General features: G+C 41.7%; 1 protein-coding gene across 16 annotated transcripts in view; it reads left to right on the top strand.

The window, feature by feature from the left end:
• Positions 1 to 265: 265 nt before the first annotated feature.
• Positions 266 to 18,174, top strand: part of l(1)G0196 (inositol hexakisphosphate and diphosphoinositol-pentakisphosphate kinase) — a 1,071,245-nt gene continuing 1,053,336 nt past the window's right edge. For 9 of the 16 annotated variants that reach the window (XM_070103280.1, XM_070103277.1, XM_070103284.1 and 6 more), the window contains exons 1-2: positions 283 to 404; positions 16,735 to 16,780. Coding sequence is in view for 1 of the 16 variants with exons in the window: in XM_070103279.1 (XP_069959380.1) it covers positions 16,748 to 16,780 (33 nt within the window). In the remaining 15 variants the exon portion in view is untranslated. Of the gene's footprint in view, positions 405 to 16,734; positions 16,781 to 18,174 lie in introns of all 16 variants that reach the window. The other 7 variants (XM_070103282.1, XM_070103289.1, XM_070103288.1 and 4 more) reach the window with 4 other exon arrangements.

Raw genomic sequence — 18,174 nt, 5'->3', positions numbered from 1 at the left:
GTTAGAAAATAATGTCACAATATATGTAGTATATTATGGTATGCACGACTTTTTAACTGTAGCTGATACATTACATAAAATAACTACAAATCAATAAAGTGGTATTCACTGTATGGTTGTTCATCCTACACAAGTCAAATGTCAGCAATCCAATATATATAATTTATATACAATAATATTTATTTATAACGTACAAATATAGTGTAGAAATTAAAAAGTAAATAAATAAAGGCTTAAGATATATAAATGAAGGTATGAATGATATTATAATATAGCAGTGTGTAGTGATCACTGTGTGGGAGTGAGTGTGTCGTCTGGTGATCTCTCTTATTTTATTATTATTGCTGTCTAGTGTCATTAATGTCTAATATATCAACACCCACAACCACCTGAACACACTACTGGTGAGTCCTGTTATATATACACTCTAAAATATATATTATACATGTATTCCAGCAATTTTTTAAATGACGGATTTTTGTCCAAAAATGCAAGAGGAAATTTATATGTAGTTTTGTAGCCTGAAGATAAGATAAGAGAAGGGCTTTTGATCCAGGGTATTGGCACTGTCTTCCGCTTCCTGGGATCAAACGTGAGTGCCTCAGTCTCCAGGTGCTGCTCGACTCCTGTGGGTTTAAAGCTTCCTCGTGAATATAATTAGTGTGTAACCCTGCAGAGGGATTGATTGATGCTAGTGAAGGGCTCTTGATCCTGGGAGTTGGATCTGTCCTAGGTGTATTAATCCCAGTGAAGAGCTCTTGATCCTGGGAATTAGACCTGTCCTAGGTGCATTGATGCTGACGAGGGGCTCTTGATCATAAGATTTGGACCCGGGTTGGTCTGGGTGCAATGATGTCAGTGAAGGGCTCTTGTTCCAAGGAATTGTTCTTATCCTCCCCTTTCTTGGATCAAACCTGAATTCCTCCCATTCTCAAGGTTCTATATAACCACTTTTCACCTTTCTCTAATTAAAATAGATGATTAAATCTAGTCTCCCATTCCTTGGATTGAACTTGATTGCCTCTCATTCCTTTGATTGAACCTGATTGCCTTCCATTCCTTGGATTGAACCTGATTGCCTCCCATTCCTTTGATTGAACCTGATTGCCTTCCATTCCTTGGATTGAACTTGATTGCCTCCCATTCCTTTGATTGAACTTGATTGCCTTCCATTCCTTTGATTGAACTTGATTGCCTTCCATTCCTTGGATTGAACCTGATTGCCTTTCATTCCATGTATTGAACCTGATTGCCTCCCATTCCTTGGATTGAACCTGATTGCCTCCCATTCCTTGTATTGAACCTGATTGCCTCCCATTCCTTGGATTGAACCTGATTGCCTCCCATTCCTTGGATTGAACCTGATTGCCTCCCATTCCTTTGATTGAACCTGATTGCCTCCCATTCCTTGGATTGAACCTGATTGCCTTCCATTCCATGTATTGAACCTGATTGCCACCCATTCCTTGGATTGAACCTGATTGCCTCCCATTCCTTGGATTGAACCTGATTGCCTCCCATTCCTTGGATTGAACCTGATTGCCTCCTATTCCTTGGATTGAACTTGATTGTCTCCCATTCCTTTGATTGAACCTGATTGCCTTCCATTCCATGGATTGAACTTGATTGCCTCCCATTCCTTGGATTGAACCTGATTGCCTCCCATTCCTTGGATTGAACCTGATTGCCTCCCATTCCATGGATTGAACCTGATTGCCTCCCATTCCTTGGGTTGAACCTGATTGCCTCCCATTCCATGGATTGAACCTGATTGCCTCCCATTCCTTGGATTGAACCTGATTGCCTCCCATTCCTTGGATTGAACCTGATTGCCTCCCATTCCTTGGATTGAACCTGATTGCCTCCCATTCCATGGATTGAACCTGATTGCCTCCCATTCCTTGGGTTGAACCTGATTGCCTCCCATTCCATGGATTGAACCTGATTGCCTCCCATTCCTTGGATTGAACCTGATTGCCTCCCATTCCTTGGATTGAACCTGATTGCCTCCCATTCCTCCTCATGCTGTATGACCACTATGGGTGCAGGTGTTATCAGTAACAATGATGACTATTATGACTATAATGACAATGATATTTGATGACGATGGTGGTAGTGATCAATGATGATGATTGATAATGATGAATCAGTAGTAACCTCAGTAAAATATGCATTAATATCAGTTCACACTTGTATGGGTGTTATGTGAGCCCTACAGGTTTAGCACTCCCCCCATGAAAATAGAATAATAATATACAGTGGAACCTCAAAAATCAAACTTAATCCGTTCCAGGAGCTAGTTCTAAATTCGAAAAGTCTGAAATTCGAAGCAATATTTCCCATAAGAAATAATGGAAATACAATTTTTTTTATATTTTATTTAAAACAGTGAGATACACAATGATAAATGTATATTAAAAACACACAAAAGAAAGCGGTTAATTTTACAATAATCTCACATGACCAACGATACCGTACAATATAATGATAATACACCTTACACACAAACAAAGTATTGACAATGTTTTTATACTCAGACACAACACATTATACATTATTAAAGAACATGTCTAACTATGTTGTATATACAAATGGCAAGCACACATGGGTAAGTATATAGACTGTATAATAAATCATTGTGTTAAAAAACCAACACACACAATAACACACACACACAAGCACACTCATACACACCAACATAGACATAGGTATTAATGAATCGATGACAAAAACATCCAAATATAACAAATACGATGTGTTATTTTACATCTCAACAAATAATGTAATCAATTACATGTAATATCATATATTACATGTAATAGGAAAACACATCTATACAAATACCAATGATTGGTATACAAGAATAAAAAAGGCAAAACTCTTAACGTTCTGCACATACAAAATTTTTACATTTTTATTAATGACATCATCACATTGGAGACATACATACAACATTCACAAGCACAAGACATTTACACACAATTAAACGCAGCTGACCAGCCCGTTAGATTACCCACTGAACGAACACAAATTATCTCAAATCCTTTAACTCTAACACTCTATATGCAGACGGGAAATCTTTCTCCCATCTCCCCTCATATACCAACTGATTTCGACACTTAGTTCTAAGAATTGTTCCCGCTAAAACCCGGATTCTGCTATTACCTTCAACATGCCTCATAGCCCATGACACATAAATATAATCGGCTACGACATACGACACTGCACGTTGTACACAGATGTCAACCCCACCCACATCAAAACTCAACGCCCTAAGTACCAACAAACCTCCCCCCCTACCATTCGTAAAACCCTGCTTAACCACGCACGTACTATACCTAAAGCTTCACAGAAATACACAATGTGAAACGCTGATTCGTCCTCCCCGCACGCTGAACAACTCCGGTCCTCCTCTACACGCCGATTAGACAACACCACCTTGGACGGCAGAATCCCATGCAAAAATTTAAAAACCACTTTGCGTACTCGAGGAAGGAGACGTAACTGATGAACCCGCTTCCATATATCACACCATGCGTACATGGGGAACATTCCCTGAACTCTCACCTCAACCTTCACCATACCCACTCTTTCCAAAGTACGTACTCAATTTAACGCTCCGCACATCTCACATGCACAGTAACACACGTAGCATCGTCTCACACCTAATTAAATCTGTCCGTCCCCACCACCTGCTCAGGTCACGATACATTTCTGTTAAACCACCATGCCTGCCACCCAGTCGGAGAAAACGACGCTTCACATAACAAGCAATGACTCTGTCTCTTAAAGGAACAAGACCTAACCCTCCTTGACGCATTGGTGTCTCTACCACCGCTCTTGTGAGCCAGTCGCACCCTGAGCCCCACAAAAATCTATATACTCTATTTAAAAGATGTTTGAGATCCCCCTTTATTAGTGGATACAGCGCAGCAACGTGCCAAACTTTACTATAAAGAAGAACATTAATTACTATCGCTCTCTGGTGTAGGGTTAAATGTCGTGGCCTTAGACTATTTATACGCCTCAAAACACTATTTACCACCCTCCCCGAATTACATGCCCTCGTCTTATCAACCTCTCTCATATACTGTATACCACATATGTTAACACAGTCAACCACCGTCCACGTCTCTATACCTACCTCCTCTCTCGCCCAATCTCCCAACTTCATAATCTTTGATTTTTCTTTGTTAACCCGCATTCCTGTTGCTCTACCAAATACATCTACAAGTTTTCCCACAAAACTCAATTGCTCCCTCGTACATAATAGGACAGTTGTATCATCTACATAACCTACTATGGCTGGTCGATCACTTCCCGAACCCCACGACGAATCTACTCCCCGCCCACAAACTGTCCAATAAAAAGGGTCCTGCATGCAAGCAAAGAACATTTGAGACATAGGGCATCCCTGTCGAATGCCTCTATTCAATTTGACAAAGTCTCCTAACTTCCCATTAATTTGTACTTGACACCCAGCACCACTGTACAAAGAAGGAGCCCACATGATGATCTCATTTCCAAAACCCTGCCATCTCACAAACTTCCACAGCACCTCCCTTTCTACACTATCAAAAGCAGCTTGCCAGTCTAAAGCCAAAACACCACCCCCGCCCCTCGTTCCGCATTCCTCGACAAACTCCCTGATATTCCCATGACCATCATACATCGACCTACCTGACACGCCAAACTGACCCTTATGTATTACCTTGTCAGACACTTCCTTAATCCTATTCATTAAAATTTTTGCATATAATTTATAATCACTACACATTAGTGATATTGGTCGGTAATCCTTAAGTGATACGGGTATGTCACATTTTTTAACTAACACCAAAACTGCCGTACTCTGAGACATACCTAAACGTCCCCCCTCCTTCATCGCATTGAGTAAACGTACCAGAAAAGTCCTTATGACCTCCCAATGTTGAATATAAAATTCACACGGAATGCCATCAATACCCGGCGCCTTGCCCTTGCACATTCCCTGCAAAGCCTCCCACACCTCAGCTTCAGTTATAGGCCCACCCATGAGAAAACGATCATTATCATTCAACTCACATCGTACATTCCGCCCCAATTCCCGTATTGCATCCACGCTTGCATCTTTAATCTTTTGAGATTAAACCATTTATCAACATAATATATTATTCCTTCAGTTGTTGTTACAACCTGACCCTCACTATACCCTTCAACGCCATCCTGCACCACTAAACTCATGATTTCAGTCGCCCTCCTCCTCTGTGTCTGACTACGTAAGACACAAGCGGACGGCTTATCACTCCACACAGCCTCCTCGACTCCACTCGAAATACGCGCCCCATCAAAAACCGTATTTTTCAGCACCTGGATGTGTTCCTTTAGATTGTCAATCTCGTCCACTGGGTAAATTCCAGATACCTCTCCTTGCGCATAACAGTGCTGTAAAGAACCCTCCAAGTACCTCAAAAATCCATACTCCAATCGAAAGGCCTCCCTACCCCGATGCACATACAAATCCTTAATTCGAGGCTTCATAACCTCGTCCCATTGTCGCACTAAATCACTACCTTCCAAGGACTCTACTCCCATAGACATCCATAAGTGCGTGAAGAGTGTCCTATCTTCCGCACTTTGAAGTAAACGAGTATTTAACTTCCAGTATCCTTTAAAACGAGTTGGGAGACCCCCCCAGTCAAGCTCTACGAGAACACCGCGATGGTCGGAGAAATATATGTCTAACACACGCACTTTGGTTACAACTACCCGCCGAGACACACACACCCTGTCTAAGCACGTAGCATAGTCCTTACATAAGAACATAAGAACATAAGAAAGGAGGAACACTGCAGCAGGCCTGTTGGCCCATACTAGGCAGGTCCTTTACAATTCATCCCACTAACAACGAAAGTGTGCTCAATCCCCAAGTCACCGCTCCCACTTACATCCACCAACCCCAGCCCAGACAACAAATCACCCAAAATAATCGAACAATAACCCGCTCCCCTCGGTTCTACGTCTTTACGGCGCACCACACAGTTCCAGTCGCCACCAACCACTGTTATATCAGGCAGGGATCTCAAATAGTACACAAGAACATTGTTAACAAAAGCATTTTTAATATTAACATCATGTTCAGCTGGCCCATATACTCCTACAAAACCAACCCGTTGAGTACCCCACTCACCTATGACGTGTACCACGCGACCCCCCCCCCTCCTCCCAATGTTTCATCACGAATGGGCTGGTCGCTTTTATCAACACAGCCACACCACCTTTCAAACGACTCGAGTGAGCCATATAAACATCATAACCATCTATCGCAAACGAATTTCCAACTTTATGGTTATGTTCTTGCACGAAACATACGTCTACTGCAAAGTGATGCAACCACTCATGAACCTGCACTTGCTTTCTGTTATTTTTCATACCATTAACATTTATGGTTATACACCTAACTTTGCTAACTGTGGCTTTCCTCGAGGGACCACCACACCCTTTCTCTCTTTACGTTGACTAACGCCAAAGGCGCCACCTTTACCTTGTACATTCCCTGTTATATTACTCGCTGTCCTGGAACCACGCGACCCCCCACCCGTGACTTCCGACCACGTCTTCTTCCCAGAACGCTGTCCAGGGGTCAAGACATCGTCGGAGTTGGGCGGGGTAGCTACACGCCTCCTAGAAACAGCATCCTCAGCTTTATTAGGACCTGTAATGTTCTCCTTGTGAACTTCTACCGCAACAGTATGAACTCTCGGACCTTCTACCTCACTTACGTTAATTAACTGATCGACATCCATTAACTGTGTTCTCTCCTCATCTGAACACTCGAACGCAGGCACACACGGCACAGAATCATACTCCTGCGACGCTTAAAGGTCGCTCAATGTCGATACAATGTTAGCTTCCATGTCAGCAACCTCTCTTGCTTGAGGGCTCTCACGTCCACCATGTTCTACCACATCATGGTTGACCGTTCCAGGTAGAGTCAAGCAGGATGACTCCACGAGCATGGCCCGATCCACCTCATCACTCCACGATTTCAGGTGCGGTAAGTCCTCGACTACTTCATCTGCCAGAATCTAACGAGGAGCCTCACCATCCGGATGACGACCACATCCTGAGAGCGGCTGGCGCTTAATGCATTGTGCAGCAATGTGATCCAATGCGCCGCATAGGCGACAAGTTCATCTCTGCCCAGGATACGTAACATACACCTGGGTACGGAACTCCTCTAGGTTTATGTACGAAGGTATTGGTTGGCGCAGGGACATTTTCAACGAGAAAGACCCTTCTTGTAAACCAGCAAAGTGGCCATCAGACCACCGACCCATAGTAACCTGGTGGATCATCCCATAGTATTTGAAGGCGTCACGTATGTCAACTTCGTTAGCCTCAAAAGGCACGTTTCGCACACGTACCCACGTATAGTATTGTGAAACGTCTCGCAACTTAACTGTGACTGCTGGGGTGACTTGCTTGCTAACATCCTGATACTGGTTGACAATCTGCTCATAGGTCTTGGTATCACAAAACTTGATGAAAATCCTGGATAGTCCATTTAAGGCAACGCCACACAGGGATTCACGCTGGATGCCATATATATCGTGGATGATCATCGGCACCAGCACATTAATCGATGCACTGGGGATTGTGCCCTTTATGAGGTCAATACAAACAGTATTAACTCTCCGGTGAAAACCAGTTGCCATTGTTGTTGTCGTCGCAAAGCTCCTCCACCAGGTGTCGGGACTGAGGAGAGACAGCTGACGACCACTCAGCACAGCGTCTGAGCAGAGAATGGGCAAGAAATACAATTAATCCGTTCCAGAAACCCAAAAATATTCACACAAAAAAATACATTTTATAGAGATTAATTACAGTTTTACATACAACAAATACTATAGTTTTTAATTATGTATAGTAATACGTACATATAAAATAACATTTTTACTTACCTTTATTGAAGATTGGTGATGGCATCTGGAAGATAGGGAGGAGGAGAGAGGGAGTTGGGGTTAGTGTTTGGAAGGAGAATCCCCCTCCATGAGGACTTCAGGTAAAGCCCTCTCTGGGGTTACTTCCCTTCTCCGTCTTTTAATGCCACTAGGACCAGCTTGAGAGTCACTGCACCCCTGTCTCACAAAATAACTGTCCACAGTCCTCTGTTTCTGGCACCTCTTTAACATTTCCCTAAAATGGCACATGTTTCTGTCACAAAACTTGTTGCAAAGATGGCTTGTTTCAGCTTGCTCAGGGTGGTACTTCTGCACAAACATTTGGACATCATTCCACTTGGCACAAATCTCCTTAATCTTTGAAGAAGGCACCTCATCCACTCCCTATATTAACACTTTTTGCAACATCAGCTTCCTTGATTTGTTCTTGCTTTGACAGGATAGAACCGATGGTCAACTTGTTTTTCCCATACATCCTGGCAAGCTCAACAAGTCTCACACCACTCTCATACTTCTGTATTATTTCCTTCTTCACATCTATGGTGTTTCTCACTTTCTTTACCACAGGGGTACCACTAGCAAGTTTCTTTGGGCCCATGGCAGCTTATTTCACAGTCCCACAAGCACCAAACACAACGAAATAATTGTAAAATGCGTGAATGAGAGCGCAGGTTAGTGTTCACTCAAGCATAAACAAAGCTAGACTGCTCACGGCGCCTGCGCGGGGACGCGGACAGAGCGGGCTGGCAGACAGGTCCCGTACCCAGCGGTCCAAAAATAGGGGAGCGTTCGATAATAGGGACACAGTTTGCCCGAAAAAATGGTCCTATTTTCGAAACGTTCAATACATATGTGATACGTTCGATTTTTGAGGTTCCACTGTATAGGCCTGTTAAATTTTCATTGTTTATCACCATTGTGTGCCTGTCATAATGCAAAGTGGAGAACTTTATTCAGTTATTAACCAGATTAGTTAATAACTTGAGTGTCAGATGGTGTTCTCAGTTAATACCAAGGTACCTACTTGCTGCTAGGGAAGCAGAGGCTACCTGGACTACCTGGAGGGTCTTCTGGGGATTAGTACCCCTGTGGCCCAGTCCTTGACCAGGCCTCCCGGTGAATCAGGGCCTGATCAACCAGACTGTCACTGCTGGCAGCATGTAGTCCAGCGTACGAACCACAGTCCAGCTGATTGGGTACTAACTTGAGGTAACTGCCCAGCTCCTTCTTGAACGTAGCCAAGCTACATGTGTTAAGAAAATATGCCTCCCAGCATACATAATGGGAATTACCAATAGACCCCTGGCTGTCTTTAAAAGGGAGTTGGACAGGCACCTAGGGTTAGTACCTGACCAGTTGGGCTGTGGTTCATATGTCAGTTTATGTGCAGCCAGCAGTAACAACCTGGTTGATCAGACCCTGATCCATTATTAGGTCTGGTCACAAACCATGCTGCAGAGGCATTGGCCCCCAGAACACTCTCCAGGTATCTTATCTGCACCAGCTGCAGGATCAAACTTGAGTTCTTCAGTTATGAGCTGAAGGTGCTACCACTGGGCTTTAAGATTGCAAGAGCTTAACAAAATTGTCTCCATCTATCGTGGAAGTTGCTGACTTAGGATACCCCAATTCTCCTTACTTTGAAATTACAAGTATTGTTGCAATAAAGTTGGTAGAATTACCGACAATATGTAAAGTAAAAGGACACAAGTGCAACTAATGTGACATTTTATTGTCGCAACGTTTCGCTCTCCAGGAGCTTTATCATTTACAGTGGACCCCCACCTTACGAACGCATCGCCTTATGTTAAATCCGCCATACAAAGCATTTGAACGCAAAAATTTTGCCTCGCCTCATGATAAAAAACTCGCCTTACGTGATTCGTCCGGGACGCGTCCTGCGTCCTATGCGTGGCCTCAGCTGCCCCATGGGTGCCAGTGTTTACAAGCCAGCCAGTGTGGTCGCATCTAAGCATACATTCAGTACATTTCATATTATCAGTGTTTTTAGTGCTTGTAGCTGCAAAATAAGTCACCATGGTCCCCAAGAAAGCTTCTAGTGCCAACCCTGTGGTAAAAAGGGTGAAAATTACTATGGAAATGAAGAAAGAGATAATTACTAAGTACGAAAGTGGAGTGCATGTCTCGGAGCTGGCCAGGTTGTATACCAAACCCCAGTCAACCATCGCTACTATCTTGGCCAACAAAATGGCAATCAAGGAAGCTGTTCTTGCAAAAGGCGCAAATTTGTTTTCGAAACAGAGATCGCATGTACTCGAAAATGTTGAGAGACTGTTATTGGTGTGGATAAACGGAAAACAGCAGGAGATAGCATCTCTCAAGTGATCATATGTGAAAAGGCCAAGAAGTTGCATGACGATTTAATTAGAAAAATGCCTGCAACTAGTGGTGATGTGAGTGAATTTAAGGCCAGCAAAGGTTGGGTTGAGAGATGTAAGAATCATAGTGGCATACATAGTGTGATAAAGCATGGTGAGGCTGCCAGTTCAGACCAAAAAGCAGCTGAAAAATATGTGAAGGAATTCAAGGTGTACATAGACGGTGAAGAATTGAAACCTGAAAAAGTGTTTAATTGCGACGAAACAGGCCTGTTTTGGAAGAAATTGCCAAGTAGGACCTACATTACTCAGGAGGAAAAGGCACTCTCAGGACATAAGCCTATGAAAGACAGGCTTACTCATCTGATGTGTGCTAATGCTAGTGGTGATTGCAAAGTGAAGCCTTTATTGGTGTATCACTCTGAAACTCCCAGTGTTCAGGCAAAACAATGTCGTCAAGGCTAAGTTGTGTGTGCTGTGGAGGGCAAACAGTAAGGCATGGGTCACTAGGGACTATTTCTATGACTGGTTACACCATGCATTTGCCCCCAGTGTGAAAAATGGCCTAATTGAAAAGAAATTGGACCTTAAGTGCCCCCTGGTATTAGACAATGCTCCTGGTCATCCTTCAGACTTGGCAGAGTGAGTTTCTGGGGACATGAGCTTCATTAAGGTCAAGTTTTTGCCTCCTAATACCACTCCTCTCCTGCAGCCTGTGGACCAGCAGGTCATTTCCATCTTCAAGAAACTGTACACAAAAGCTGTGTTTCAAAAGTGCTTTGAAGTGACCTCTGACACTCGATTGACTCTAAGAGAGTTTTGGAAAGATCACCTTAGTATCCTCAGGTGTGTAAACCTTATAGGTAAGGCTTGGGAGGGAGTGACTAAGAGGACCTTGAACTCTGCTTGGAAGAAACTGTGGCCAGAATGTGTAGAAGAAAGGGATTTTGAAGGGTTTGAGGCTAACCCTGAGAAGCGTATGCCAGTTGTGGAGAGGATGTGGAAGAGTGGTGGAGGAGGACAATGAAGAACTAACCACTGATGAGCTGCAAGATCATCTTCAACAGCAAGAGGCCAGACCTGAGGAAACTGCTTCAGAGGAGGGGAGAAAGAAATTGAGGAAGTTGCCTACTTCAAAGATTAAGGAAATGTGTGCAAAGTGGGTTGAACTGCAAACCTTTGCGGATGAAAGTCACCCTGACACAGCTACTGCAATCCGTGTTGGCAACCTGTACAGTGACAATGTTATGGCCCATTTTAGGAAAGTCTTAAAGGAACTGGAGGTACAGAGCTCTATGGACAGATTTGTTGTGTGACAGAGGTCCAGTGACTCTCAAGCTGGTCCTAGTGGCATTAAAAGAAGAAGGGAAGTAACCCCAGAAAAGGACTTGCTACCTCAAGTCCTAATGGAAGGGGATTCCCCTTTAAACAATAACAACTTCCACACACACTCCTCCTCCCATCCCATCAATCATCACCAGATCTTCAATAAAGGTAAGTGTCATGTATTCTATTCTTAGTAGAGTAGTAATTGTGTATGTCTTCTTCAGTTTGTGTGTATTAAAATTAATATTTCATGTGGTAAAATTTTTTTTTTCATACTTTGGGGTGTCAGGAACGGATTAATTTGATTTCCATTATTTCTTATGGGGAAAATTAATTCGCCTTACGATAATTTGGGCTTACGATGAGCTCTCAGGAACGGATTAATATCGTAAGGCGGGGGTCCACTGTATATTTGCATGTTATTTTCATTTGATGCATGTCTTTGCTTTACAATATTTGTTTCAAATAGTTCAAATACAGGACCATAATTACTGTGCTTACCTATAAATAATAAAATAAAATAAAATTTTATTTCTTTGCTAAGATTACAATGTGTGTTTACATTTCATAATTTGATTGGTACAAAGAAAGCCACTATCATGCCGAGCATTTCAGGCAGACTTAACCTAATACAGTACTTATAGACCACTTAAGTCTAGACAGGCAAAAAGTGGTAAATTACAAATATTCAATATTTTACTCTATTATTAATACAGTATGAGATAGTACAATTTATGATAGTCATACATTTTTTAAGTTTGTAATTAAGTTTGTTTACTGTTATTAATGCATGCATGGTGATCTTTAATATGAATATGGCAATCTTGAATATGATATGCTATATAGTTTTAATTTAGCAAATTACAATAAATATATACCTAATACCTAACTAGGTAACACTCTTAAAGGAAGAACTTCTGATAAGATTTTGTTCAGATTATAACCCAAAGGGTTAGTAACCCACTGTAACTCAGTGAAGTCTGTGTTTCACCAGGGACTGTTGGTCTTACTTCCATTGGAGTCTTTTAATCCTCTCTTCATAACCCACAACAGTTGATTAACAAACAGGTACCTTACTGCTAGGTGAACAGGAGGAGCCATCCCTGGTCCCTCGGTATGTAAGCTGAGGATGCTATCAACTGAGCCATGAACACACATCCTCCATGTCTGCCCTGGAAGCAGCGACTCCCTCTTCCACCTACCCAACATGGCTGGAAACCCTTTCATTTGAATTGATTTGTGAGAATGTACCTAGGCTGCAGAAATAACTTTGGTAGCACTTATCTATGACATTCAATACCTACAGAGACCAACTGCTAATGATGAAAGGAGAATACCATCACATCAGATAAGAACAGGAGACAGGTTACAGTCAGCACAGGCTCACCAAGGCTGAACAGTTGAAGATTGGAAAAACATCACCTGGTCTTAGGAATTATGATTTCTGCTGCGACCTGCAAATGGTAGGGTCAGAATTTGGCATAAACAACATGAATCCATGGCTCCATCCTGCCTTGTGTCAACAGTCCAGGCTGTTGGTGGTATAATAGTGTAGGGAATGTTTTCCTGGCATACATTAGGCCCCATAATACCAATAGGGCATCATTTAAATGCCACAACCTACCTGAGTATTGTTACTGACCATGTGCATTCCTTTAGGCATCAATCTATCCATCTTCCAATAGCTACTTCCAATTGGATAACACATGTCACACAGCACATGTCATCTCAACCTGGTTCCATGAACATGACAATGAATTCGGTGTACTGTAATGGTCTCCACAGTTCCAGATCTCAATCCAATAGAGCAACTTTGGGAAGTGGTGCAACAGGAGATTCACAGCATGAATGTGCACCCGTCAAATCTGCAACAACTGTGTGATGCCATCATGTCAACATGGATCAGAATCTCCAAGAAATGTTTCCTGCTCCTTTTCAATCCATGCCACGAAGAATTCAGGCTGTTCTGGGAACAAAGAGGGACCCGACCCAGTACTAGAAAGGTGTGCCTAATTAAGTGGCCACTTAGTGTATTTGTATTTCAGTTGTAATTAAGGGTTTCTGAAAATTAATGTGTATTTGTCTTATTTTTTATTTATGCATTTCTGGATTACCATACTTATATTTGTAGCTGTATTTGAACATGCGTACGAGATGGTATCAAAAAAGTTCTTGCACTGCTGCAAAAGAAATAAATGTACAGGCTTACCTAATCACCTAGTTACCTTTGATATATACCTTTGAAGAGTTTCGAGAGAGTATCTACTCTCTGAGCCCGGCCATGGGCCAGGCTCGTCTGGTGCTTGCCTGGTCAACCAGGCTGTTGCTGCTGGAGGCCTGCTGCCCTACATATCCATCACAGCCTGGTTGATCTGGCACCTGGTGAAGATACTTGTTCAGTTTCCTCTTGAAGGCTTCTACACTGGTTCCAACCATGTTTCTGATATCTTCTGGTAAGATGTTGAAAAGTCTGGGAACCCAGATGTTGATACAGTGTTCCCTTATTGTCCCCACCGCACCCCTGCTCCTCACTGCGTTTATTTCACACTTCCTCCCATATCTCTCACTCCAGTATATTGTTATGGCAGTGTGCAGATTTGGGACCAGGCCCTCGAGTATTTTCCAGGTATATATTATCGTGTATCTCTCTCTCTCTCCGCTCCAGTGAATACATGTTCAAGACTTGCAGGCATTCCCAGTAGTTTAGGTGCTTTACAGGCTCAATGTGAGCCGTAAACAATCTCTGTATTTGTTCTAGCTCAGATATCTCTCCTGCCCTGAATGGGGCCATTAGCTCTGAGCAGTATTTTAAGTGAGGGAGCACTAGTGATTTGAAGAGTGTCACCATCTGCATTATTTCCCTTGTTTTGAAAGTTCTCAATACCCACCCCGTCATCTTCCTGGCTGTCATGATCTTTGTCTTGTTATGATCTTTAAAAGAAAGGTCCGCTGACTTAATTTTTCCTAGGTCTTTTATGTGTTCCTTATGTTCTATTTGGTGACCCTCTTGAGTTTTGTATATAGTGCTCGTTTTGAGTTCTTCATTCTTTCCATATCTAAGCAGCTGGAACTTATCACCATTGAACGTTATGTTGTTCTCCACTGCCCACTGGCAAACCCTGTTTATGTATTCCTGTACTTTTTCAGGGTCCTCTACTGTAGTGACTTTAATGCTTATTTAGTGTCATCTGCAATTGATGATACAAAAGTGTGCCGAGTGTTTTTGTCTATGTCTGCAATGAGGATGAGAAACAGCAGGGGTGCCAGGACAGTGCCTTTGGGCACTTGAGCTTTTGACCTCACTGATGCTGGATCTTGCCCTGTTCACTACTACTTTTTGTGTTTTGTGTTAGGAAACCAAAAATCCATCTGCCTACCTTCCCCATAATGCCCATGGCCTTCATTTTGTGCATTGTGGGGAAGGTAGGCAGATGGATTTTCGGTTTCCTAACACACACAACACAAAAAGTAGTAGTGAACAAGGCAAGATCCAGCATCAGCAAGGACAAAAGCTCAGTGCCCCAAGGCACTCTCCTGGCACCTCTGCTGTTTCTCATCCTCATAGCAGACATAGACAAAAACACCTGGCACACTTTGTCTCGAATTGCTCTTGTTGGGAGACTATACACTGATCTTAGCACCTCTGCCATTTCTTGAAGCATTTCTGTAACCTTTCTTTCTTAATGACATCTAGTGCTGCTTCTGATTCTACTTGAATCTCCTCCACATCATTAAAATACTGCCCCTTGATTGCCATTTTTATTTTTAGGAAGAGAAACAAGTCACAGGGTCTATATCTGGGGAGTAGGGAGGGTGGGAGTGATGATCGCCATGTTGTTTTTGGCTAGAAATTGGTCTTTCTGGTCTGGGGTCAGTAAGCAGGGCACAAATTTCACACCCACTCACCTCATGTTCAGATTTTATCATAAGGCTTTGCCATGACTCATGAGAAATACCCACAGCACTTGCAATGCCATGGACTCTCAGTATTGATCATCATCCTTAACTCATGTTTGTCCTGCTTTGAGTCAAGAAAACCATTCAAATACTATATCTAACCCATTACTTAGTCACCAAATGCTTGCTGAAGCATTTTCTGAATTTCTCTACCATATTACTGAGCTTGAAACAATTTCACACACACTCTTTGTTCTTTCTTTTAAAGATTCCATTCTGTTACACAAAAAACTGCAACAGCGCACTGATAACATGACAGAAAATGCCCGTTTAACCTCAATGGAACGACGAACTTCTCTGAAACTTACCACACTACTTCACAAAGGAGTGTACTGCACATCATGATCTATGCTGCCACCATATTTCACCCAGAAAGAGCACGAAAATTCAAGTCCAGAAACTTTTTTTGATAGCACCGCCTATTTAATCATATCCCTGTCCCAAACCAGGCCAGACCTTTGTGGTGGGTACAAGTCATATCATGTCTGTATGCCCAAATGCTGGAAGTTAATTTATCATATAGAGTTCCCCTCTCAGAGTGTAGTTGTACTTCAGTGAAAACTTAATATGTATTACTGTAGTTACTACAGTAATACAAATTATAGTCCACTTCACATATATACAGTAAAACAGTATAACAGACCCCTGTGTAATAGATTTGGGATATAACGGACAAAATGTTTGGCGGGATAACAGGTCGGTGAGCTCACTGTATGAGAATGTCCCATAGAATCATTAGTGCAGTAGACTTGGTTTGCAGCATTGCAAGTTTGTCTTGTATGAGGATTTGTAGGACATGTTTGTTTTTCATTGTTTTTGGTAAGAGGGTCCAGCCTTCATCGGTTTGTCATTGCATTCTCATGTACTGTTGTCATTTAGTTTTCATTTTTCCACTGGATTGCCAGTTTTTCAATTACTGCATTATAGTATAATATTTTGCTGTATGTCCATTTGTGCATGGACTAAGTCCACTGCATTGGGTAGTTATCTGTGTCTAGTAATACCAGTGATGCAACGTACTTAGTCCGCTGCATCGAACACTTCGTATCAATGGATTTTCATTGAGGCGTACACCTCCCTCTCCCTAGTAGTTCATTATACTGAGGTTTCACTGTACAGCATTAGACATTCTATATACAGTATATGCATTGTATTTTGTATTTTTCCAGGGATTATGCGGGTATGCTGAAGAAATCACTGAGTCGTGGAGGAAGGGTAAGTAACCAAATTAAATGCTCATTGATAATGTTTTGTGTTTATACTCTTAATTTTATTTCATTTTATTTTATCAGTACCTATACCAACAATTTTATGACAGACCTCCAACACCCATAGCATACCTTTTCCTGCATTTAAATAGAATATAGCCATTCAGTGGCTTCACTGCTGCTTCATGAGAGCCATCGCAGATTGTACTCTACTTCAACATCGATCATAAATGGTGTACAGTACTGTTTTATATTTTCTTACCCAGTATTTTATAACTTCTCCATCAGGTAATTTTTATGATTTTTAATATTTTTAGTAATTCTTTTTTTTTACTTACAGTAATGCAGTATATTTTCAGCTACAGTGGACCCCCGCATAACGATCACCTCCGAATGCGACCAATTATGTAAGTGTATTTATGTAAGTGCGTTTGTACGTGTATGTTTGGGGGTCTGAAATGGACTAATCTACTTCACAATATTCCTTATGGGAACAAATTCGGTCAGTACTGGCACCTGAACATACTTCTGGAGTGAAAAAATATCGTTAACCGGGGGTCCACTGTATTATGTTTTATTTTTTGATTCATGTTATGAATCATTATAAAATCTTAGATTCCTGTCTGCCATGATTTAAGTTAATTTAGGTAAATTTATGTTGCTTTTCTTCATTAACAAAGCAGCATTATTGGATTGTAATGAATAGTTGTTCCTAAGATTGTTACGTATCCCTTTAACCTTTATTTTCTTAATTAGCTTGGCTGGACTATTTTTTTCGTCTCCATGTTGTGTATTAAATGGTTTGCTGTAACAGAAATGCCATAGAATGTATACAGTATGTATATATATAAACATTTTGTAATGCTGTATGTCATAAATTCATTCATGAATTAGTTACCCCTGTGGCAGAGGTTTGTGTGTGTGGTTCATAGCTTTTAAGGCTTTTACTTTCTGTTTGCATTTCTTTTTTGTTTGGAAATACTTGGCAATGCTCTTGTGAGTGGGAGTGAGTTGGACCTGTCCACCATGGGCCAGTAGGCCTACTACAGTGTTCCACTATTCTTATGTTTTTATGTATGCAATTATTTTGTTAAATCTATGTGTGGTTAAAAGATTTTGAGTTGGTTTGCATCTTACAAGCAATTGCCATGTGTTGCTTTGTGAAGAGACAGTGATTATTAAAGTCATGTTATGAATATGTATATAATAGTTCAGGAATGATTTGAGTTGTTACATTCTGGGTTTACAGTAGTTGACCAGAGGGAGATAATTGTTTGCCCCCTATTTCTTAATATCTTTATACAGGTGCTGGCAATAAAGTGCCATAAACACTGATTGATGAAAAGGATTATGTAACATCTTGAATATTGAGGAAATATATGAAGTTCTATTATTAATTCT

This window comes from Cherax quadricarinatus, chromosome 85 (genome assembly GCF_038502225.1).
Source record: "Cherax quadricarinatus isolate ZL_2023a chromosome 85, ASM3850222v1, whole genome shotgun sequence".
In the NCBI taxonomy this organism is placed as follows: Eukaryota; Metazoa; Arthropoda; class Malacostraca; order Decapoda; family Parastacidae; genus Cherax; species Cherax quadricarinatus.
Note: the sequence above shows the minus strand (reverse complement) of the source record. Positions and strands in the feature narration are given on the sequence as shown.